This window comes from Argiope bruennichi, chromosome 3 (genome assembly GCF_947563725.1).
Source record: "Argiope bruennichi chromosome 3, qqArgBrue1.1, whole genome shotgun sequence".
In the NCBI taxonomy this organism is placed as follows: domain Eukaryota; kingdom Metazoa; phylum Arthropoda; class Arachnida; order Araneae; family Araneidae; genus Argiope; species Argiope bruennichi.
Window position 1 is genome coordinate 38299226 of NC_079153.1, and position 22056 is coordinate 38321281.

General features: G+C 26.7%; 2 protein-coding genes across 2 annotated transcripts in view; one reads left to right on the forward strand and one right to left on the reverse strand.

Annotated features, from left to right (window-relative positions):
• Positions 1 to 319: 319 nt before the first annotated feature.
• Positions 320 to 4829, forward strand: LOC129963870 (glycine-rich protein-like). The gene is made up of 3 exons (XM_056078449.1): positions 320 to 549; positions 3710 to 4175; positions 4706 to 4829. Exons 1-2 carry the CDS (start codon positions 538 to 540, stop codon positions 4163 to 4165), a joined length of 468 nt encoding a protein of 155 aa, XP_055934424.1. The 5' UTR covers positions 320 to 537; the 3' UTR covers positions 4166 to 4175; positions 4706 to 4829.
• Positions 4830 to 5286: 457 nt separating this feature from the next.
• LOC129963342 (uncharacterized) overlaps positions 5287 to 22056 on the reverse strand; it is a 28622-nt gene continuing 11852 nt past the window's right edge. The window contains exon 3 of the mRNA XM_056077660.1: positions 5287 to 6121. Within this exon, the coding sequence (XP_055933635.1) occupies positions 5708 to 6121 (414 nt within the window). The 3' untranslated portion in view covers positions 5287 to 5707. The remainder of the gene's footprint in view (positions 6122 to 22056) is intronic.

Below are 22056 nucleotides of genomic sequence, written 5' to 3' on the forward strand. Positions count from 1 at the left end.
GACAAAGCAGAACAAAACACCATGCTATCTCCTTTTGTTGGGGTTAAGCATGAAGCCCTACATAAGCGAAAGTGATCGCCTCCAAGACCGGTTGGATACGGATCACCAATTGCAAGATTGCCAGATTCCAAATCTCTAACTAAATGCAAACATCTCGATAAGAAAGGAGACATAATGAAACAGTTTTCTATCATACCAGAGGTGGGCCACGGCCTAAATTTCGTCTAATTTTTTTGCGTAACAATACGGGAAGTAACAATGAACCACACCCTTTCAACCTTCAGTAACCGTTGGTGAAAGTGGTGCGATACAATAAATGAATCTTGTATATATATTTTATTATTTATTTCCGCTCTTGAAACTGAAGGAGGGGAGGGAAGGGCATTTGATGGATTTTTTTCGGACTCAATTGTTTCGAAGATAACAGAAGTCGATCGCCCCAGTATATAAGCAGCTCGAGCAATGCTTGCAGAGTATATCAACTTTCGATTTCAAAGCTAAAGCATCTTGCTCTCTGCTTGGATTAAGGCATTCAACATGAAATTCATGGTAAATGCTTTCTTATATAGATATTAACTTTTGGTTTGTAACTAAGCTTAACTAAGCTTTGAAACTCGCTTTCTGTTAAGTTTCAGTTCTTAAATTTTTGAAGGACTGTTAGAGTAACTTAGAAAATTTATCTCAAAAACTTTCTTTATTAACACAGTTGTTTTTTTCCAGTCTTAAATTAGTCTTCATATCTCACTTTTAAAATGAAAATGCAATATAGTGAAATTTAAAAGTTATGAAGTACTTAAAAGTATGAGTTTATTTAGAAGGTTAAACTTTGCCAATTTCAATTCGAAAATTTTCTCTTCCAATTCGAAATGCAAAGTGTTTGAATTGACCACAGCAAAATCTGAAATGGTATTTTAAGTTCTATATTAGATAGCAGTGCCTCAATTTGATGCAGTATATTTTATACAAAGGACTGTTAGGAATTTATATTGTTATAAAAAGACAGCATTTGTAAAGTGAATGAACTGATTGACTTTAATTTCACTATAGTAATTACAGACTATGATTTCATCTAAAAAAGAATTGGTTGTTGGAAAGTTGAAATGCTTGATGTGAAGTAGAATTTTAAATGAATTTTAATTGAATCGAAAGTGAGTTTTGTAAAATCTCAGTCAACAAAGTAACAGTGAAAACTTTAGATCTTTTCTTTTTTAAATTTGTAGTTAATAATAATTAAAAAATTGGTAATAGTTCTATTATAAATATTAATTTTGTGTGAAAAGATAGGTTCTACAATGAAGAATGGTCAAGAGGAAATTTTATGTCTTTTTAAAATGTGGAATATTTTTCACTAAAGATACTGACGTCAAACAAATATTTCATTTTTTCACTTCACTTTATCCTTTACCTGAATTTTTCATTAATATTTTTAAAATTTTTTGTAATTTCTATATTTAGATATTTTCTAATAGACCTTTAGAAAATATTGTTTTATAGAATAAATATGATAGTTAATAAATTATGTGTCGGAAATGTATAAAAAAATCATTTAAAGCTACTACATTTTGCAATAACATGAAAAAAAATTATTATTATTTTTTTACAACGAATAATGAAAATTTTTACTTTTTCACATATGATAAGAACATGAGACTCATTTTCATGCTAAGTGGCGAAAAAAAAAAATTGCTACTGCTTGCAAAGAAATTTAGTTTCTTCTTATTGTTATGTATTTTTAAAAAATTAGAATGATAGTGTTGTTTACTAAGCGAAGTAATGATTTTCAGTTTCCTCTTAACTATAAAAGCGATAAAAAAATTGATTAAAAGAAGTAAAAGTTATAAGAATCATTTTAAGTAAAGAAATTGAAATAACAACAAAAAAAAGCAAACTATGCTTCCCATATTTTATTCTGCAATTGTTGATTACCTTCCATTTGAAGTTTTTATTGTTCTAAGTTTGATTTTTAAATATGTGCAATTTATTGCTTCTTCTCAAACTTTTTGATGTTGTTTTTATTACGGATAAGCATATAACTATGAAATCAGGATGCATTCTTTTCAAAATTAATAATTTTCAAACGAAGGAGAGAAATATTGCATGACAATTGGAAAAACAATTTCAACGTTTCCAGATAATGATTTCTGTCTTCTCTTTTTGTATCAGGTGATGAGAATTACAATATAATTTGTATTTTTTTGACAGATCGTGTGTATTATTAAAAATAAGTTTTTAAAATGCATGTAATGCAACTTTTCTTCTTTAGATTGATTTTTTTTTTTTGATTTATTGGTTTTATTTTTCTAACTTTCTTTGTTTCCTTATTGCTTAGAAAATGTCCTTCCTTCTACAAAATAAAAATCTTTCAAAGTAATTATTTCTTCTTTCAAAAAATAAATAATATCTTAGAAAAGCGAAATAAAATATTATTAAAATTCTTTGAATTGTTTTCTGAAAATCTGAAAAATTTTTCTGTTTTCTGAAATTCTGAAAAATAATTATAAATACGATTTTAAAAATTCTGAAACTCATACTATGCTTTTTTTAATAGTGAACTAAAATTTATATTTAATTCTTATTTGTAAGACATTAGAATGTTATTTGATCATATAGTGTGTGTACAAATTTTGCAGATTTTGACATTTTTAACGATTTAAAACGTTCTTATAACAGGAAAATAAGCCTATAGTTTATGTGAGTGCAATATCGTACTCAAGAGCGCTCATTAAACGCACATTTCTACAAATTAATTCATTAATAAACCAGTCTCAGTTACAGTGACATTCATATTTACATTGATTTGCTCCAATTTTACCAGAGATTATGGGGTAATTGTAAACACCTATTCTGAGTTCTGATCACAACAATTTAAAGAAAATATATTTGTAATTATAAGAAACTAGTAATTTATTTTACCGCCCACTCCCAATTATCTCATATTACTACGTTTTTAAAACTATTTTTAAACAAAAATGTGCTTGCCAAATAAAATGACTATTATGACTAATGACAGACTAGTAATAGTTAAATGTTAAGATAGAAAATAGAGCTCCCATTTCAAGTAAAATGTGCAATCTCTAATTCAATTATTTTTTCCCTACAATTTATGCTGCTTAAAAAAATCTCATAATATTTGGTAGACCAAATATTTGATATTTAATTGAAAGTCCAAAGTAAAAATTGAGTCTCACTCGCTGTTATATTTTTCAGACCGAAAAAATATAAAATTTCGCAAGTTACCATGCAAATAACCGATGTAGGGAATGAATAATGAAACTTAAGAGTGTTTAATTTTTACTTTTTTTTAAAGATGTTTGCGATTTGTCTAAGCAAAAGTGAAAATTGAATTTTCTCTTTTCATGAAATTAAAATTTTATCTATAAATATAACGTACTTTGTCCAAAAACCTAGCACATGATTAAGTCCTTGGAATGATACGGATTTATAAAGTGAGCTTCGTCCATATGACTGAAAAATTAATAAAAAATTTTCGTAATGACTGAAAAATTAATTTAAAAGGGTAATTATGTGTTGAGAAAAACAACCAGGAACTAATATAACATTCATCATTTCTAATTTTTCTAAGTCCTTCAAACAAAAAAGTTAGAAAATGTATTTAAATTTTCAATATTTTAAAGTCATTTCTTCAAAACTTTAACCAAATAATTTAATCATACTGCATTAAATACAGATATCCTTTGCTTGATTTTAGATTGCTTTTGTTGCCCTCTTGGCCTGTGTTGCCGCTGTCCCAAGTGGCCATGGAAGTCTTGTAATTCATCATGCTCCAAGCCATCATGGTTATGGACATCATGGAGGATATGGAGGACATGGAGTAAGCACCCGATACGATGTTAGAGGACATGGTTACGGTTATTCTGGAGTTGGACATGGACATGGTTTGGGATATGCTGGCCATGGTTATGGACATGGACTGGCTGGTCATGGATATGGACTCGGCGGCCACGGTCTTGAAGGACACGGATATGGTCTTGGAGGACACGGATATGGTCTTGGAGGACACGGATACGGTCTTGGAGGACACGGATACGGTCTTGGAGGACACGGATACGGTCTTGGAGGACATGGATACGGTCTTGGAGGACATGGATTAGCTTTAGGTCATGGATATGGTTTGGCCCATGGATATGGATTGGGACATCATTAAAACTTTAAAAGTAAGAAAATGGAATTATCTTAGAGTGAAATAATATTTTTTCAGCTTTTAATAGTTTAAATAGTCTAGAAGTGTTAAAGTGCGACGTAACTTTTAGCCAAGATTGTATCAATACTTACTGCAGCATTTTTTAAGTTTAGTTTTGTTTTGATCAGTTGTTTATATCCATTGGCGTTTTCCGAATGATTTGTGCAGAATTTACAAGAAAATTGCATAATAATTGCTTAAATTGCGAAATATTTTTAAGTATATCCTTTAACTAATGAATGCTAAGTCGATAAATATGTAAGAAATAAACTTTTGAAATTGAAATTAAAACTGAAAGTAATGCTTTTATTGTTCTTTTCTCGGTGAGAAAAAAAAAAGACCAATAAAATTTAATTTATAAACTGATCCATAAAATCAGTTCATTTGAAAATGAAGTTTAAATATATTTATATTTGTTTAAATAAACCTGCAGATTAGAAAATTATATCTTACCATGAACAGTGTTGGTAAACTGTATATTAATGATCTGTTTTTGTTTTTCAGGTGTAGAAAAATAAGCTATGTGTCAAACCTAAGCGGCAGGTGATATGTGATGTTGTAAATTCATTTGATGTACAGTCGATTTTGTTAACGGAACGTTCAATAAAAAGATTATTTATGCTTTAAAATTTAAAAGTCTCATTTTTTTCTTCAATTATGTATTTAATACATTTTTCTCAAATGCATGCATGTTATGAAACTACGATTTGTTTGTCTTTATAATAAAAAATATAATGAAATAAAAATTGCGTTGCTTATAATGTTAAAATTTTATCTGAATACATTCTAAGGATATGAAATCCTTTCAAGTCCTCTAATAAAATTACGGGGGGCGCGGGGATGTAAGTCAGTAAAATTATGCCATAACCATATTGCATAATTAGAGATGGTGTATAAGTATTCATTCTTAAGTATTGTCTCTATTACTTATTGAAATAGAAATAAAATTGGAACTTTTCACTTCTGCCATTTGTTTTGATTCACTGTCTTCTAAAAAGAAATGAAATGGAATTATATATGTTTGGTAAGTTTTGGATATAAATTATTATGAGAAAATGAGGTTATACAAACAAAAACAGAGAAAATTGTAGATTTTTTAAAAAAAATCCTTTAATCCAAACTTAAAGATTGAAATAACATTTGTTGATTATCACCATTCTTGTAATTCTTGATATTTTAGAAATATTCCTCATCACTTTTCATTCTTGGAAAAACCCACGAAGAGTTCTTCTAGAATTATTTTATTTATCCTGCCCATATAAATTACAAAAATAAAAAAGACCACAAAGAATAACAAATGTCATTCGGAAACATAGATTCACCGTAGGAAAGTTATTAAGTGCTAGAAAAACAAATAAATTCCACATTTTTAAGAAGTGTCTCCACCAGTTGAAATGTAAAATAACTATAACACATTATCTTGTCAAACGAATCGTGAACATTGGCTATTGATATACATGTTTTTGAAATATTTAGTGCAAAAAAATATCATTCACAGAATGCCACTTAGAATGCAGGTGGATCATCCAAAGGCAATTTAATCATTCTGATTGGTGGTATCCAATCTGGCCATTCGCGAGCATTCATAGCCCTCCGTCTTTCTTCCGACATTTTGCGAGGTTTATTCGGGAAAGAAGGAATGGATGGCATCTTTGGCATTGGTATTTTACTGAAATCCACTTTCGGCACTTTTCGGAAATCCATGTTAGGCATTTTGTGTAGGATCGTAGAAGTTGTAGGGTTGTTCCATCCGAAGTTGGTCTTTTTAGGCTTTTCTTTGTAGTAAGGATGGAAAAACTGGTAACTGCTCTCAATGCTGTTTCCATTCATCTCGTATGCCCACCACGGATCATGCTTAATAACCATCTCATAAGCATACCCAAAAGCTGGTATCAGTCCTAATAGCAGCACGACTACCACCTGTAACGAAATCAGTTGCATTTTATTAGTAAAAAAGTTAATATCATTATTACATCAATTCATTTAAATATTTTTCAGTTGTTGTTAAGTAAACGTAAAAGTTATGCTGTAATCATTTCTGTTATTTTTTGAAGTTTTAATAGTTCATTAACATTAATAACATCTATAATTTATTATAACTGATAATGGAACCAATTCACAGGACAATAAAGTCACAAATAACGTTTATCTCTTTGAAGTTTGAAGTTATCTTATCTTTTAATGTGACCAATAGCAGATTTTCAACTAGGCAGAATTATGCAGCTACCTAAGGCTGGTGGGTTGAAAGAGGGTCGGAGACAAGTCAGTTAAATAATATTATTATTCTAAATGATAAATAATTAAATTTGCAAAAAAAACAAATTCTCTGTATACGAAATATTAAGTATGAATGTGTATTTGCATTCAATTATTAAACTCACCATTAAATAAATAAAAGTATAATTTATTTCTTGTTTATAATATATTAAAATAATGATAATTCATTAAATTGCTTGTTATATTTCACTTCAGACGAATTGTAAAAAAAAAAAAATAGTTTCCAATGTTGAATATGTTTCAAATTTATTGTTTCCTTACCTATAATAAAGATTAGAAAAGTTTGTTTGTGTTGAAAAATTAATAAATAATAAGTGCATATAACATTTGTAGAATTTTATTAAGTCATTTTTCTGTGATATGCATTTAAATCAATAAAATATATAAAGTTTACAAAATAATTAAAATAAAAAAAATTAGAAAAACGTATTATTAACATGACAATAAAGTTTAAAATGTTTTGAAATATGAAACTAAATTGGACATTTATGAAAATAGAGGGCCTTAGATTGTACTCTTTCTAGGATTGCAAAATGCATAAATCCGCCACTAGATGTAATGTTAAGTTCTTTTTTAGCACAAAATTAACAGTAAATTCCAACCTTAAATTGGCTTTGCCCTTTTGACATATATCACGTAAGCTCTCCAATTAGTTTAATTAATAGTATATGTATAGTGAATTAATAGTATATGAATTAATTCAAATGCATTAGAGTGATATTCAGACCATATTCAATCGTAATAATACTTTATGGTAGATTTTGCTAAATTAAAAACTTATTATTGACTATCTTATCTGACCGTCATGCATCATTTTTTTTTTTTTGAAATTTTAAAAAAGGCAATGAAAAGATTTGTCAATAATTTTCGAGCGGGAATCACAGAGAAAATTTCTTCAGAAGCCTCAAATAATGAATAAGTGCCCAAGAATATTGTTTTCAGTTGATGAAATTCCAACGAAATTTACTCAACTTAACTAGTATCAATGCAGTAAAATTATCGTGAGTTCAGTAAACAAATTAAATATTATCTTGTGTTTTTAATGTAAATCTAGGAGATGAACAATTAAACTATTTCAAAGTCAAAAATACTTTCAGCTTTTATTTTCAACCAAAGATTTATGTTTATTATGTTACATTATAAAAAAATGAAAAGATTAAAATTTTTTTGCATAAAAATAAATTTATATATTTTTATTTTCCGTAATGATTACCTAGTTCCTATTTCATTAGAAATTAAGCACACTTAGGTTTTTAAAGTTTTGAAAGACTAAATAAACCAGAAGTAATTACTGAGCCTCAATTTAATATTTTTCAAAGAAAATCTCTGAAGAAATATTTCCGTGAAAAAGACGTAGTGAATAAGGGCCATGAGAAATTCAAATTTAATTCATTTCCAGTTTCTTTATTATTTATACTAAATCGTGAAAAATTGTTTTAAAATTATTTAAATACTTGCCAACAAGACTTTTTAAATTTCTGATAGAATTATTTATTTGATTTCTTTCATTCTGGATTATTTTATATTTCCGCATTTATTATCAATTTTCTTGTATGACCCATTTGAAGAATATTGCAACCTACATTTTTCTAAAGAAGATAAAGATTTCTGTTTAATGCCATTTCCCCTCCAGAATTGAAAATAAGGAGCAGGTTTTGATATAGTTCTTTATTATTAGTTGAAATAACTAACTCTGACTTATGAAACACGAGAAAGATTAAAGTTCTTCCAAAGGAAAAAAGCTTTTCTTTTTATATTTTAACTACGCGCGGGAAGATTCGGTGTCTTCCGGAAATTATAAAAATATCAAATGCATTCATAAATAAAAACAAAGAAATATATTTTCACTTTCTTTACATAAAGCTCACAAGTTTTTTTTATTATTTAAAACTGTAATTTTAACGCAGAAAGCCACAAAAATCATGATGTATGAAAAAACTTTGAAATAGATTTAAAGGATTAATCAACTCTCTTTATCAATGTGAAACAGTAAAAATATGAAATTTGAATTACACATTAGAAATTCTTTACATCTTTCTCACAAGCATCATAAAGTCTTAGGAATAGTTTAGTGACAATAAATTAAACAATAAATTTATTATTAATAAAAAATTATTTTTCCAAATGTCAGAGAGTTTATTTTAAGTTTTGTTATTCTATGAAATATTATAAATGATATTCAGTTCTGTAGAATTAGAATATTATAAATGTAATGAGAATATTATAATGATTTTAAACTATTTTCTTCTTTTTTTTGCCTCTGAATTTGCCTCCAATATTTAATTAAATATTACATCATTAAATAATTTTTGATTAAGCATGGGGAAAATTAGAGTTTTCAAAAATAATTTGCTGTTTATGTATTTTTTGGCACAAGATACGAAATTTAATTGGGTACATAGAATATTCTCATTCTAATTAAAAAGGACTTTAAATTGTAATGCTGTTTCAGTTTCAGCAGAAGTATATTTGGAAGAATTTGTTGCCTATACGATTTCATTAAAATCTCCAGCACATCGAAAGAATTTCATATAAAAAGAAACTTTGGAAATAAATCAAATATACTATATATAAAATAATATATAAAGGTGGATTATAAAATAATATGAATATAAAATATTATGAGTTAAATGTATAATATTTAAAATATATATATATATAATTAAAATATTTAAAATATATAGAAATTTAATAATATATAAAATAAAATTAAAATATATAGAAATTTAATAATATATAAAATAAAATTAAAATATATAAAATTTTAAAATATATAAAAATATATAAAGGAATATATAAAATAATATGAGGCAAATATTATTAATAATATTTGTAAGGCAAATATATATAATAATACGAGGAATATATAAAATATTATGGGTTTAATAATAAATTTAAAAAAATTATTTCTCTGTAATAAACAACAGACATCATAAATTTTAAGCCAAAAAAGAAAAAGAAAAATACAAAAACAATATAATAAGTTCCGGGGGGGGAGGAAAAGAAAAAGCTTGTGCGTTTAATTTAATTTAATTTCATTTTTCTCTAAATGAAAAAAATTTTTCAACTCCAGTTTTCTACAACAGATGACTCTCAGACTGCTCTAGATATCCGATTTTTTTTCTTTTCTGATAAGGTAGTATATAAAATAATATGAATGCAATAATTAATTTAAAAAAATCCTTTTTTTGCTAACTGAGTGAATCAATGCAAAATTTGATTACTATAGACATCATAGATTTTAAGTATAAAAAATGCAAAAACAATATAATAAGTTCTTGAGAGAGAGAGAGAGAGAGAAAATAAGAAAAAAAAAAAAAAAAAAAAAAAAAGAAGAAGAAGAAGAAGTTTGTACGTTTAGATTTTTTTTTTCTAAGTGAAAAATTTTTTAACTCCAGTTTTCCACAACAGATGGCTCTCAGACGGCTTTAGATATCCGATTTTTTTCTTCTTTTCTAATAAGGTAATATATAAAGGCAAATATGTAAAATATTATGCGTGTAATAAATAATTTTTAAAAATCCTTTCTCTCCTAAATGAGTGAATCAATGCGACATTTGATTACAATAGACATCATAGATTTTAAGTTAAAAAAATGCAAAAACAATGTAATAAGTTCTTGAGAGAGAGAGAGAAAGACGAAGAAAAAGAAGCTTCTACTAGATTTTTTTTTTTTTTCAAAGTGAAAAGTTTTCTACAACAGGTGGCTGTCAGACGTCACCACATAGGCGATTTTTTTTTTTCTCCTTTCTTTTTTTCCTTTCTCACTTCTGCGACGCGCATGACAAAGGAGAGGACGAGTGGGAGATTACAAAAAGAGCTGAAAATATCTTAACAAAAGATTCCCCTTCCCCTTTCTAACGCAAGAGACTTTCGTATGATTTTAAGTTGGAAGCAATTAAAAGATTGAAGTTTTTATTCAAATAATGCATTCGTGATCCTTTCAACATAAATTATTTAACTATCTTATTTGCAGCCCAAGCAATAAAACAGTCTCGTGAAGTGCTCTTTCAAGGCCATAATTATTATCATAAACGAGAAGCTGAAGGTTAATCGTAGCAAGTTTATGAACTAATTGAAGGACAAACAAATCCGAATACACCAGGATTAAAATGAATGCGTTTAGTTGGAAAATATCTGCTTTGTTGACATTTAAAAGGAATTAAAAAAAATATTCATGGGAAAAGTAATGAACTATCAGTTCGACTTGTGATGAAGCCATCTAATCCTCAATTTATTTGCCATCTAATTTGAATAGCAGCTTTTGTTAAATTTTAAATTCATCTGTTTATTAATAAAGGAATTTTACAACATTAAAATTGGTCAGCGTATTGCTATAAAGAATAATAGCAATATCTAGAAATAAGGCGGTTTTTGCAAAATAAAACGAAAGAAATATGTATAATTCTGATCTTCCCTCTTTGACCCCCCCCCCCGATCTCCACCTAAAAACTATCTACTATACAACGGAATGCAGTTAGCTCAATTTTAAATGTTTATAATATATTTCAATATTCTTTGCAATGGTGAATACAAAGCTCAAGAAATGATAATTGATTCAGAAATATATAATATATATTTTATTATAGTACTTCATAAGCGTACATTAAGGATTTTATTGCTTTTATTTATGTTCTTGGTACACTTCTTTTTGTCGAGTTTAAATGTTGGAGATGCTAATTATCTATAATCATGATAAAATAAAACATATTGTATCTTCGGTATACAACTAAAAATGACCAAGTGAAAAAAAAAAAAAAACAGCTGATGCATTCTTGTTTTTTTTTAAAAAATGAAATTTTTCAAAAGAAAAAACGCGTGCATATCAATATATTTGAAGAATGTATATTTTGTATTTCGCTTGATCTCACACGTTACAAAAATAATATTTTAAAACACGAACACATTAACTATTATTATTTTCATTGTTTTACTGACTAGGTCATTACTAACTACATACCGATGTAGAGTTTAAACAATTACAGTAAAAAAAAATCTGAAAAGTTAAAAACATCTTAATTAAATTAAATACAAATATCAAAAAATACCGGTTTAATTAATTATGGATTCTTATATTGATTTATTTGTTCAAAAAATAATAATTTATACTTGCTTACTCGTAAGAATATTGTTAGATGATTGTTTTGGTGTGGCGCTAGATTCTGAAAATGAAATTGAATTTAACTACAATGGAGGCGGCAGTTTTTTAAAATAAAATTTTAAAATAATACTAAAGAAATTATTCTCTCAAATGAAATATAACAATGATGGGTGTTAAAGAGTTCAGACATTCAAGACTAATTCAATATTACTTTGAAAAATAAAAATACTGGAAGTTTGCCGTCAGATTGCTAAGTATATGAAACCATTGTTTAAAACTCGATCATAAACTCGATTTGGGCTAAACTATAAATTCATCTTCAAAACCTTGAAAAGCTAAAAGAATTTATTTTAAAATGAATTAGAAGATTCAAGACTTATTCATTATTATTTTGAAAAATAAAATTACTCCAAAAATTTGCCGTCGAATTTCAATGTATATTAAACCATTGTTTGAAGCATTACAAATTCGATTTGGGTTAAACTTTAAACTCATCTTCAAGACCTTGAAAATTCTTCTGAATAATAAGCTAAAAGAATTTCTTTTAAAATAGGACAATAATGCGCATTTCAAATAACGCCTGTTGTTCAATGAATAATGAGAAAAAAAATGTAGACTTAACTAGATCCAAATATTCTATTTAAAAGATAAAATAAAACTTGTATTAGAAAATTGGAATCAAAGCAACCTTGAACCATCAAAACTCGATTTGATATTTTTCATATACTCTTTATTTTATAGTTACTGTCTCTGTCTATCTTAATTCATGTATATTTTTTTATTTGCTGTCTTTTAATATTTGAGATAATTTAATGCTTTGGAGCATTTTGATGACCTCATTTTTCATCAAACATTTATTTAAAACATATTTTTTTCTTTTAGAAAGTTATAAAAATCAAAATTAATATTTCTTACGTTTAAATCTTTATTTCATATATTTTCAAAACATATTTCCATCTTGATTTTCAACAAATTTTATTATAATTAAATTTATGGAAATTTTCCTAGTTATTTAATTCATTGGCATGAATTTTGAGGAAAGTAAAAACAAAGTTGTTTATTATTATTGCTCTAAAAATTTTAAGTACATGAAGTTTGAAAAGTTTATTGAATAAAATATATTTTTATGTTTTTGGTATTTTATTTTAGTAATCTACTGTACTTTACTAATTCTTTAATTTGATTATCATTTAGTCACAAAAGTTTATGCTTTACCTTTTTTAATAGGCATTTTACTGGCTAAACATTTTTGTATAATAAAAAGTAATTTTATTTAGCTTAAATGGCTCTCAATATCTAGTCCTCTCACAATTCTGTATGTATGAAAAAATAAACAATATGAAAAATTCAAGAATAATTATTGTAACAATAATGCTATAGATGCACCAAGATTTTTTTACATAAGAATCAAAATAAATGTCCTTATTTTTTTAAAAAAGGGAAATAATTATTTATTTAAAACCATTAATGCATTTAAATAAATTATAACTATTTTAATTCACTCAAATAAAAACACTTTTATTTTTTAATTAATAAATTTTAATGTCAAATCGTATTAACTTTTAATCAAACTGGGAAAACGATCGAATGTAAATCAAATTGATTAATACGCGTGTCAAAATTGATTCATTATATTCGAATAAAACTTTAAAAGGAGCATCTCTACCAAATAGGCCATTGAAATGGAAACTAATAAGTTCAAGGAGATCGCAAAAGTAGACCGCTCTTCATGCATTCGCATTTAAACTCAACACTTTTGACAGATGTAATTGATTTCCGTTTGCATAATCTAATTATGAGCAACTTTTTAAAATCGTGTATTAATCGTATAAATTTTGAATGAAAGCTATGTGCTTTGAACTTTCTTATGTTAATGATTTCCTGCATAATTCAAGATTGATTTTACTACCAGATACTTAGAACGCTGAAATATGTCACATAGAATGTTTGATATTGTTCAATGATTAATCTATCAAACTAAATGTGTTATGATTCAGTATTAAATGATTAATATATCAAACTTAAAATGTTATGATTCAATGTTCAATGATTAATATATCAAACTTAAAATGTTATGATTCAATGTTCAATGATTAATATGTCGAACTTAATATATTATGATTCAATGTTCAATGATTAATATGTCGAACTTAATTATGTTATGATTCAATGTTCAATTATTAATATGTCAAATTCAATATGTTATGATTCAATGTCAATGATTAATAATCTTAATGAGCAATAATTCACTGTTCAATGATTAATTATGTCAATGTGCAATGATTCAATATTCAATGATTAATTTATCATAATTTAATATCTTCAATGATTAATATTTTCGGATAATCTTAAAGTTATCAGGATATCTTAATACATCGATTCTAATTCATGTTTTTTTTTTTTTTTTTTTTTTTTTTTTTACCGTATTCCGAAAGAAAGAATTCCACAGTCCATGACTTCTAGCTGCTTCTTTTTTTATATTTAGATACGATGGCATTAATTTTCTGGTTTATATTTTATGTATCAAAATTGCTTCGTTCTATATTTATTAAATAGGCAATACTCTGATAAAAAAAAGAATCCAAATGTCAAAATTATTATAAAATTACGCTCGAAGTCGACTTCATGAAAAAATGATGTAAAATTCTGAAGGTATTAAATTCATATTAATTCCCCAGGATGATTTTTTTAAAAAAATATCTTTTCTATTCTAAATAAATATAATAAAAATGACGCTTTTATTAAATAGGAAACAGTAGTACAACGCTTGAATATTGAAACGGTTTAAGTTCAGAACACTCAAAGGTTTAATAAATAAACGAAAGATCTGGGGTCTGTAATTAGAGGCTCCATGATGAATTATTTTGTCAAATTAATAACGTGTTTAAATAAATGTATTAGAAATGAGTTGAACAAAGGTGAAACAATCATTAGTTACACTAAGAAAAAGTATTGACCAAACATTTAATGAATCTAAGTCCTTTGACATCTAGAAATTCAGCTAGAGATACAGAATAGACAAATAAGTGGCGATAGAAATTGAAGTTAAATTTTCATAGTGATCTCTTACTTAAAATTCAAGACAAATAAATTATTTTAACAGTGAAATAATAGACCGTATTATAGACTGAACTTTCTGGTGTGAGTTAGTATCATGTAGAAATTAACCTTTATGAGAGACAATTATGTAAATTTACAGTCTTGAACATAAATGACTGAAACACAAATCCTGAACCAACAGAGTGAGAATAACAATTCAGCATCATCGCTTGGACTGATATTGCCAATGACTGATTGCTTGGCCTTTATCTTGATCATAGTCAAAAGGCTGAAAAATGGTATTTAGCCCACATCTGCTACCAATATGGCTGGACTGAAGAAACCAACAGATTTTTTAAAAAAAGGAGCAGTGATATTTGAGTTGCATTACAATAATAATTACTTTCTGTCAGTAATAAAGAAGAATTTGTGTGTGTTGTTGCTGTACAAGCCAGAATATTTGACCTAAAGGTTTTTAACTTGACGCATATATACGTTTGAATGTGAGAATGAGCATTTCAGAGGTACTTAATTTTTAAAATTTTAGTTAGTATTTTATTTAATTAAAAATTAAGTGAAATATCTATATTTTTTCATCATAACCTCAAAAAAATATTGTAAAAAAATCATCTTCTCAGTAATATCAATATTTTGGCAGCTTAATTTTTCTTTAATTTTAAAAAAAATATTTTAAGCATATTTTGCAAAAATATATATTTATTGTTGAGTTAAAACTCATACCATTTTAATTTTTGCTACTAATATTTAATTCCGATTTTTTTCCATTATTGGTTATGAAGGAAAGAAGATTCTGCTTATTTTTTTATATTATTTTCTGCTTATTCTCTGTTCTATATTCTTCATTCTGTTCTATATTCTATATTCTTCACTCTGTTCTATATTCTCTATATTCTCCATTTCAATACATGGCAATCTTTTCATGAAATTTCAATTACACTTACTATTAAGGTTTAAATTCAAAATTAACTAAAATGTACGTTTTTAAAAGCGTTCTCAAAATTTTATAGTTGTTTCCTGAGATATAATTAGATGTATAAAAATATAAACAGAGAATTAGGGAAGCTGCGCAAGACATTTAATTGAAACTTTGGGCAACCATTAATCCAAGGCGGCTAATACATAATATGTTTACTACAATTTTTCTAAAGTTGGATAAAAAGAAGAACAGGTTTTGTTTTCATTTCCTAAATAACATCATTGCTTTCTAATTTACTATTCATTTTTAAACGAAGGTTATTGCGGTCACAGTGAGATTTAGACTCGACATAAATAACACAGAAAAGGAATCACCTCAATGCAATTAATAGCTGTCAAAAAGAAATTTGCTACGGTTACTGACTCTTAACCGCACGTTTTTGCACTTTAAACTCGTCCGCTATAAATTGAATAAAGTTACCCAGTTAAATAGCCAATTCGTGCCGAGTTTATTAAATCTTTCTTTAAAAGGTGAAAAAGAATTGCTAAAAACCTGCTTTCATTGAAAATAACATTAACTAGCCTAATATTATGTTGCATGAAGAGTTGTAATTCGTAGACGGCCACTAGAATTAAGTAATCTATGCTTTAATTTCTTCTTAATAGTAAAATAGACAATTAAAGAAACAATAATCTATCTAAACTTTATTTTAACCTAATGTACTATATTCTATTTTATTTTTAATTAGAAATATGTTTTAGCTTTAGTTAAAAGAAACCAATAAATAAATAAAAATAAAATCCTTAAATGTAGGACAAAAACGTAAAAGACAAGTTTCTTAATTTCCATCATCAAAAATTTTAAAAAAAAATCAAGTTTCATAATTTTTGGTTTTTGAACTGTAGAAAATGTTTTCGACGTGCTTTGAAGAATTAGGAGGGATAGTATAAACGATAAATAAATACTTTGGGCAATATAATCACATCTTCCAGTTGAGTTTTAACTTAAAGTAATTTTAAGGGAAAAAACATATTTTAAACTCTTTTAAATAAGGAATAAGTAATTTAAATTTGTTTTGAATGAAAAGTTTTCAATAAGCATTTGATAAAAAGCAGTAAATAAGGACCAATTACTATCCGATGTTAAGTGCTGAAAATAAAATACAATAATAAATTTTCTTTTCCTTAACGAAACCACACAACTTTTACATCAATTTCAGAAATGGAAGTTATGCAAAACATATTTACTGGGTTGTATTTCCAGAAGATTAACCGAGCATTCCACCATATTTTTATAATCTTAGAACATAGAAAACCAACAAAGCAATGAAAATAGGTAAAATAGCATAAAAGAAGTAGAAAGCCTTTATTGTTACCAGAGTTTTATTTTGGAATATATTAAAACAGTTGTCAGCATTTTGCTGTCATTCTCAGTTTTCTTTTGTGAAATTTCTCAACCTTCGTATCATTCATACATACTTTACATACTACAATTTTCTTTTTTTAAATAAATTTAACCACGCATTTCAGAGGTTCTGCATCTTTGATTTTATAAACAAATTTTAGAAATTTTTAGAAATTGCTAGAAAATTTTTGAATTTAAAAATATATTTTATCTTAGTTTATTTAGCATTTTCAAACTTCATTTATTTCATTCAACATTAGGTAAGAATTTTTGCTTTTATTGACTAATGTTATAAAACAAGAACTCAAAATTAAAATTTCCAAATTATTTTTTAAAAACACTACTTATAATAAGTCATATTTTTTTTTCACGTAAGACATGAAATTTCTCTTTGCATGCGCTAATTGAACAAAAGTTAAATGTATATTTAGCATCTTTATAGCGCTAAGCGACATTTAGTGTCTTTATTCCAAGAATAAATAGAAGTCTTACTAAGATTTATATTTCATTCAATTAATTCCTTTACTTTTCACTTATTATCCCAAATAACTGGTTGACTGCCAAATGATTATTTATCACTAGTCGGTACCCAGGACGTTGCTGCCGCAGAAGAAATAATTTTAGAAATATCGTTTGAAATTTGAAATAACTGTCTTGTTTAATTGGGAATAATAGAAAGAATTATATTTATTTTCTTGTGGACAATGAATACATGAAATTGAATGACATATAAAGAAAAAATATAAATAATATTTATTCTTTTTTTTTTACTTTAGATATAATAATTGTTCTTTGCCTATAACCTATAACCATCACGTAAATGCAAGTGATAAGTTGACAAAGTTTTATCGCAATCGGATGAACGGTACGGCAGCGCATAAAATACAAACAAACAAACATTCATTTTTATATATTAGATATAATAATTGTACTATACGTATAACCTTTGCGGAAGTGCAAGTAATAAGTTGGCAAAGTTTTATCGCAATCGGATGAACGGTACAGCAGCGCATAAAATACGAACAAACATTTATTTTTATACATTAGATATAATAACTGTACTATACGTATAACCTTCGCGCAAGTGCAAGCAATAAATTGGCAAAGTTTTATTGAAGTCGGATGAACGATACGGCATAAAATACGAACATGAACGATACGGCATAAAATACGAACAAATAAACATTCATTTTTATATATTAAATATATTAATTGTACTATGCCTATAACCCTTGCGGAAGTGCAAGCAATAAGTTGGAAAAGTTTTATCGCAGTTGGATGAACTGTACAGCATAAAATAAGAAAGGAACAAATATTTATTTCTATATATTAGGTATCTTCAATTTCAAACCAGATTTTGCAACTTCCACTCAATTTTTCTCCGGAATTCAAACAAAACTTTGTCAAATTTATTTATTCTTCTAAGATGACCTGCTCTTCCGTCGAACGCATCTTCTAAAAATTCTAGTTTCTGAATTGACATGAGAAAGTGGTCTTTGACCTAATTTTTTTATTGCAAAAAAATTAACCTCGAGAATATAATAGTGTATTTAAGTGATTGCTATTTCAATGAAAAGTGGAGTGTTTCATCATTTGCTTCTCAAAGAAAATTATAGAGGATGAAAAGAAGTCATTTAGCATACTTTTCAATAACTCTGCAAACTGGATCACTACATACGCCTTGCATGATAGTAGCTGTTAGCGGAAATCTTCTACCGGTATTTCTTTTGAGAAATTTTTAATTGAAATGATTTGCAACTTGAAGAAAAGATGATTAATGGTTGTAATAATATATTAGAAATTAATACATTAAGCAACAATTCAGTCTTAAGAAAAATATTTCAAAGTTTTATAAAGATTGCAAATTTTTTTAAGAATAATTATACATATTGAAATTAAATGCCTTTGTATGACATCACAAAAGAAAGGGGAATTCAAAATTAATATATATATATATATATTAATGTTTAATTTTGATATGTCTGTATAGAAACATCAAGAATGATTTTCTTTGTAAAGTAGTACTTATTTTCTTCAAAACGAGTGATAAATTTCAACTTGAATCTATCTATCTATCATTTTTAACTGTTTCATTTGCATGATAATTTATTTCTTACGGAAAGATATTTTATAAGTTCAAGGCTTTAATTTAAAATAAATTCCCAAAACTGCTAGTGATTAACTTCAACTTGAATCTATCTATCTATCATTTTTAACTGTTTCATTTGCATAATAATTTATTTCTTACAGAAAGATATTTCATAAGATCAAGGCTTTAATTTAAAATAACTTTAATTCCAAAACTGCTTGATTATTTGTCAAAGAATAGTTAGTTTAAAGTAAGAAATTTTAAATCTTAAGAATTGTATCTGCGTGTTGTTAAAGGAGTGTTAAATTAGTCATATTTTTAAATGTGTTTAAGAAAATGCAATGTAATTAAATTTAATTTTTTTATGCTGAAAGAAAACATAGAAATTGAAGCATATATTCCCTTTTATTGAACAGTTCTGAAGGTATACATTGCATTAAAAAATAAATGTTTCTAATTAATTAATCAAACGGTTGAAATTACAGATAAATGAAATAAGAATAACATTATGGTTGTTGAGATTAATGGTTCTATTAGTAATTTAATAATTACTCAATTAAATTAATCAACAACTTTAGTTGCAATTAATTTATTTCAATTTCATTGTTTACTTCATGCTTTAAAAATTTGAAGCCTCCTACAAGAAGAATATAAAAGATGGAACTATAATATTTGAAACTACCTTTCAAAATTTTGACGGAACCGATTCTTCTTTTAAAAACAATTTTTCGATAAAATTATTGATTGAAACAATAAATAAAAAATTACACATTTACTTACTAAACAGTTTATAAAGATTGGTACAGCATTGGTAAATGAAAATATGACAATAAAATCAATATAAAATTCTTAAGCGAAAAGTTAAAAACTGTAAGCTACTATGCTTATATTAAATGAAAAAGTATCTTAAATAACTGTGAAAGCAGCATTGTAAATAAACCAATAGCATCTTAAATTAACTGCAAGCAGCAAAAAAAATAATCTACTTACATTCATGTTTGCAAGGTCTGTAATGTCTCAACTGAAGATGTCGTTTACATTGATGTGTGTGCGATGAATTAAACGCAACCTTTTGACAAAGCTGCCGGTTTTTTAATCGGATAAACACCGCTTGTATTAGCAACGCATCACAGCAAACGGCAACGAAAAATCACTTTCTTAAATCACTTCACTCTGAGACTTCTTAGACACTTTCTGAGAAGCAGAAGATCCTCGAAGAAACAAAAATCGCAATCCGAAATCGGCGGAGAACCCGTTTTCCTTTTGAAAGAGTCAACAATTAATTGCCTGTAGTTGTAGAAGATGGTCGAGTCGCATCACCACGTGGTCCGAGCAAATAATGGGCTCATCTGGTTTTTCTCTAAAGGAATAGGTGAATCCAGTTTCAAGAATGCTGGGCTCTTCTTGCTTTTTAAAGAATACTGCCTGCAGGCATCAGGCGTACCTTCATCATTAGAAAAGGAACAACAGAACGGTGAAGAGACAGGTTTTCTTTTTAAAGGACAGAGAAGAAGAAAAAAATAAAAAAATAAAAAAAAGATGTTAAGAAAGCGTCAGGGATTTCCTAATAAACAAATGAAAAAGATTGAGATTTTATCGCTTCCGATGGTTTTTCCGAACAAAGCTTATGGATGGGGGTTGAAGAGTGGTTCAAGCATCAACACAAAGGTCAATGGTAATTTATGGTGAAATTACCAATAGAATAATAATAAGTTTGTTTTTTTGATGACATATTCTCAGAAGAATAAAATTTAATGCATTGTTTTTGAATGCTATTTATGATAGTAGTGAAAAGTAATGTATGTCTTTCAATAACAGAAATTACAATTCTTATGAAAACTAGGTAATGTTTATTATAGAGGTAGTTAAAAAATACAAAACGTATTATAAAGTAAAAATTGTACAATATGTCTTATTGATGTGATAATTTCTATAAGACTATTGCGCAGGAAAAGCCTTCGGTTTAAATTAGAAGCATTGTTTTAAAGTTATCTGAACAAGTCTTCAGTTGGACAAAGTTTTGAAATATCCAAAATCATATGAAACTGATTAAGAGGTGAAGGATGGATACCATCGTGAAAAAGTAATCATAAAATGATTATTACTTTTGAACAATAATTAAACTTATTGGAGTGCCCAAAAAATATTCTTGAAACTTTTAAAACCATTTAAATCAATAATCAATAGAAAACAATGGTTTTTATTCGACTCAAGCTTAATTTTTAAATGCTAATTACATTTTTCACAAAATTCGTTAAACTAGAAATCCAGCTCATAAATTTTAAAACAATAGATTAATATCTTTAAAACAAAACAAAAAATGTCATTCAAATTATAATTTGTAAAGCTAAGCAAATAATGAATATTAAAAAAATATCCTTGTTCATAATTAATTAATTATATTTATTTTTATAATTATAAATATGATGCTCAATCTAATTGAGACCCAAAGAGTGATTCCTAAGACGTTGCAGATAGGAAAGTACTTCAAATTGGGAAAATGTTTTAAATGATATAAATAATTTTATTTTATGTTGCTTGAAACAACAATGAAAAAAAATTGCAAAAATTTAATTTTTTTTATTTAATTCCTAGTCTTATTATTCCTATTTAGTAGAATATTTTTCATCGCGTAAAGTTAAAAAGATCCCCTTTTATACGCCAAAAAACATATTTAGATTTGAGCACAACTATTTAAAATGATTTTAGACAATATCAATCTCCTCCTCGTTTTAAAAATCCGAAAATCAACAAGTGACGCTGACTTGAAGCCGTCATAGATTGGTCTGAAATAACTTTCGAAATTTCATAACTCGATAAGTTAAGCGTACTATTGTAAGTGTAATGTTACTAATCAATGCAGTGTTTCAAAAATCATGCAGCCTTTTACTAATGTCGTTATTCGGGATGAAAGATCAGAATATAAGGCCAAAATTATTAATATTTCTTTCTAATTAAAAATTTGTTTGTTTCAAGAAATCTCTCCTTTCTTGTTATAGTGTTTAAAA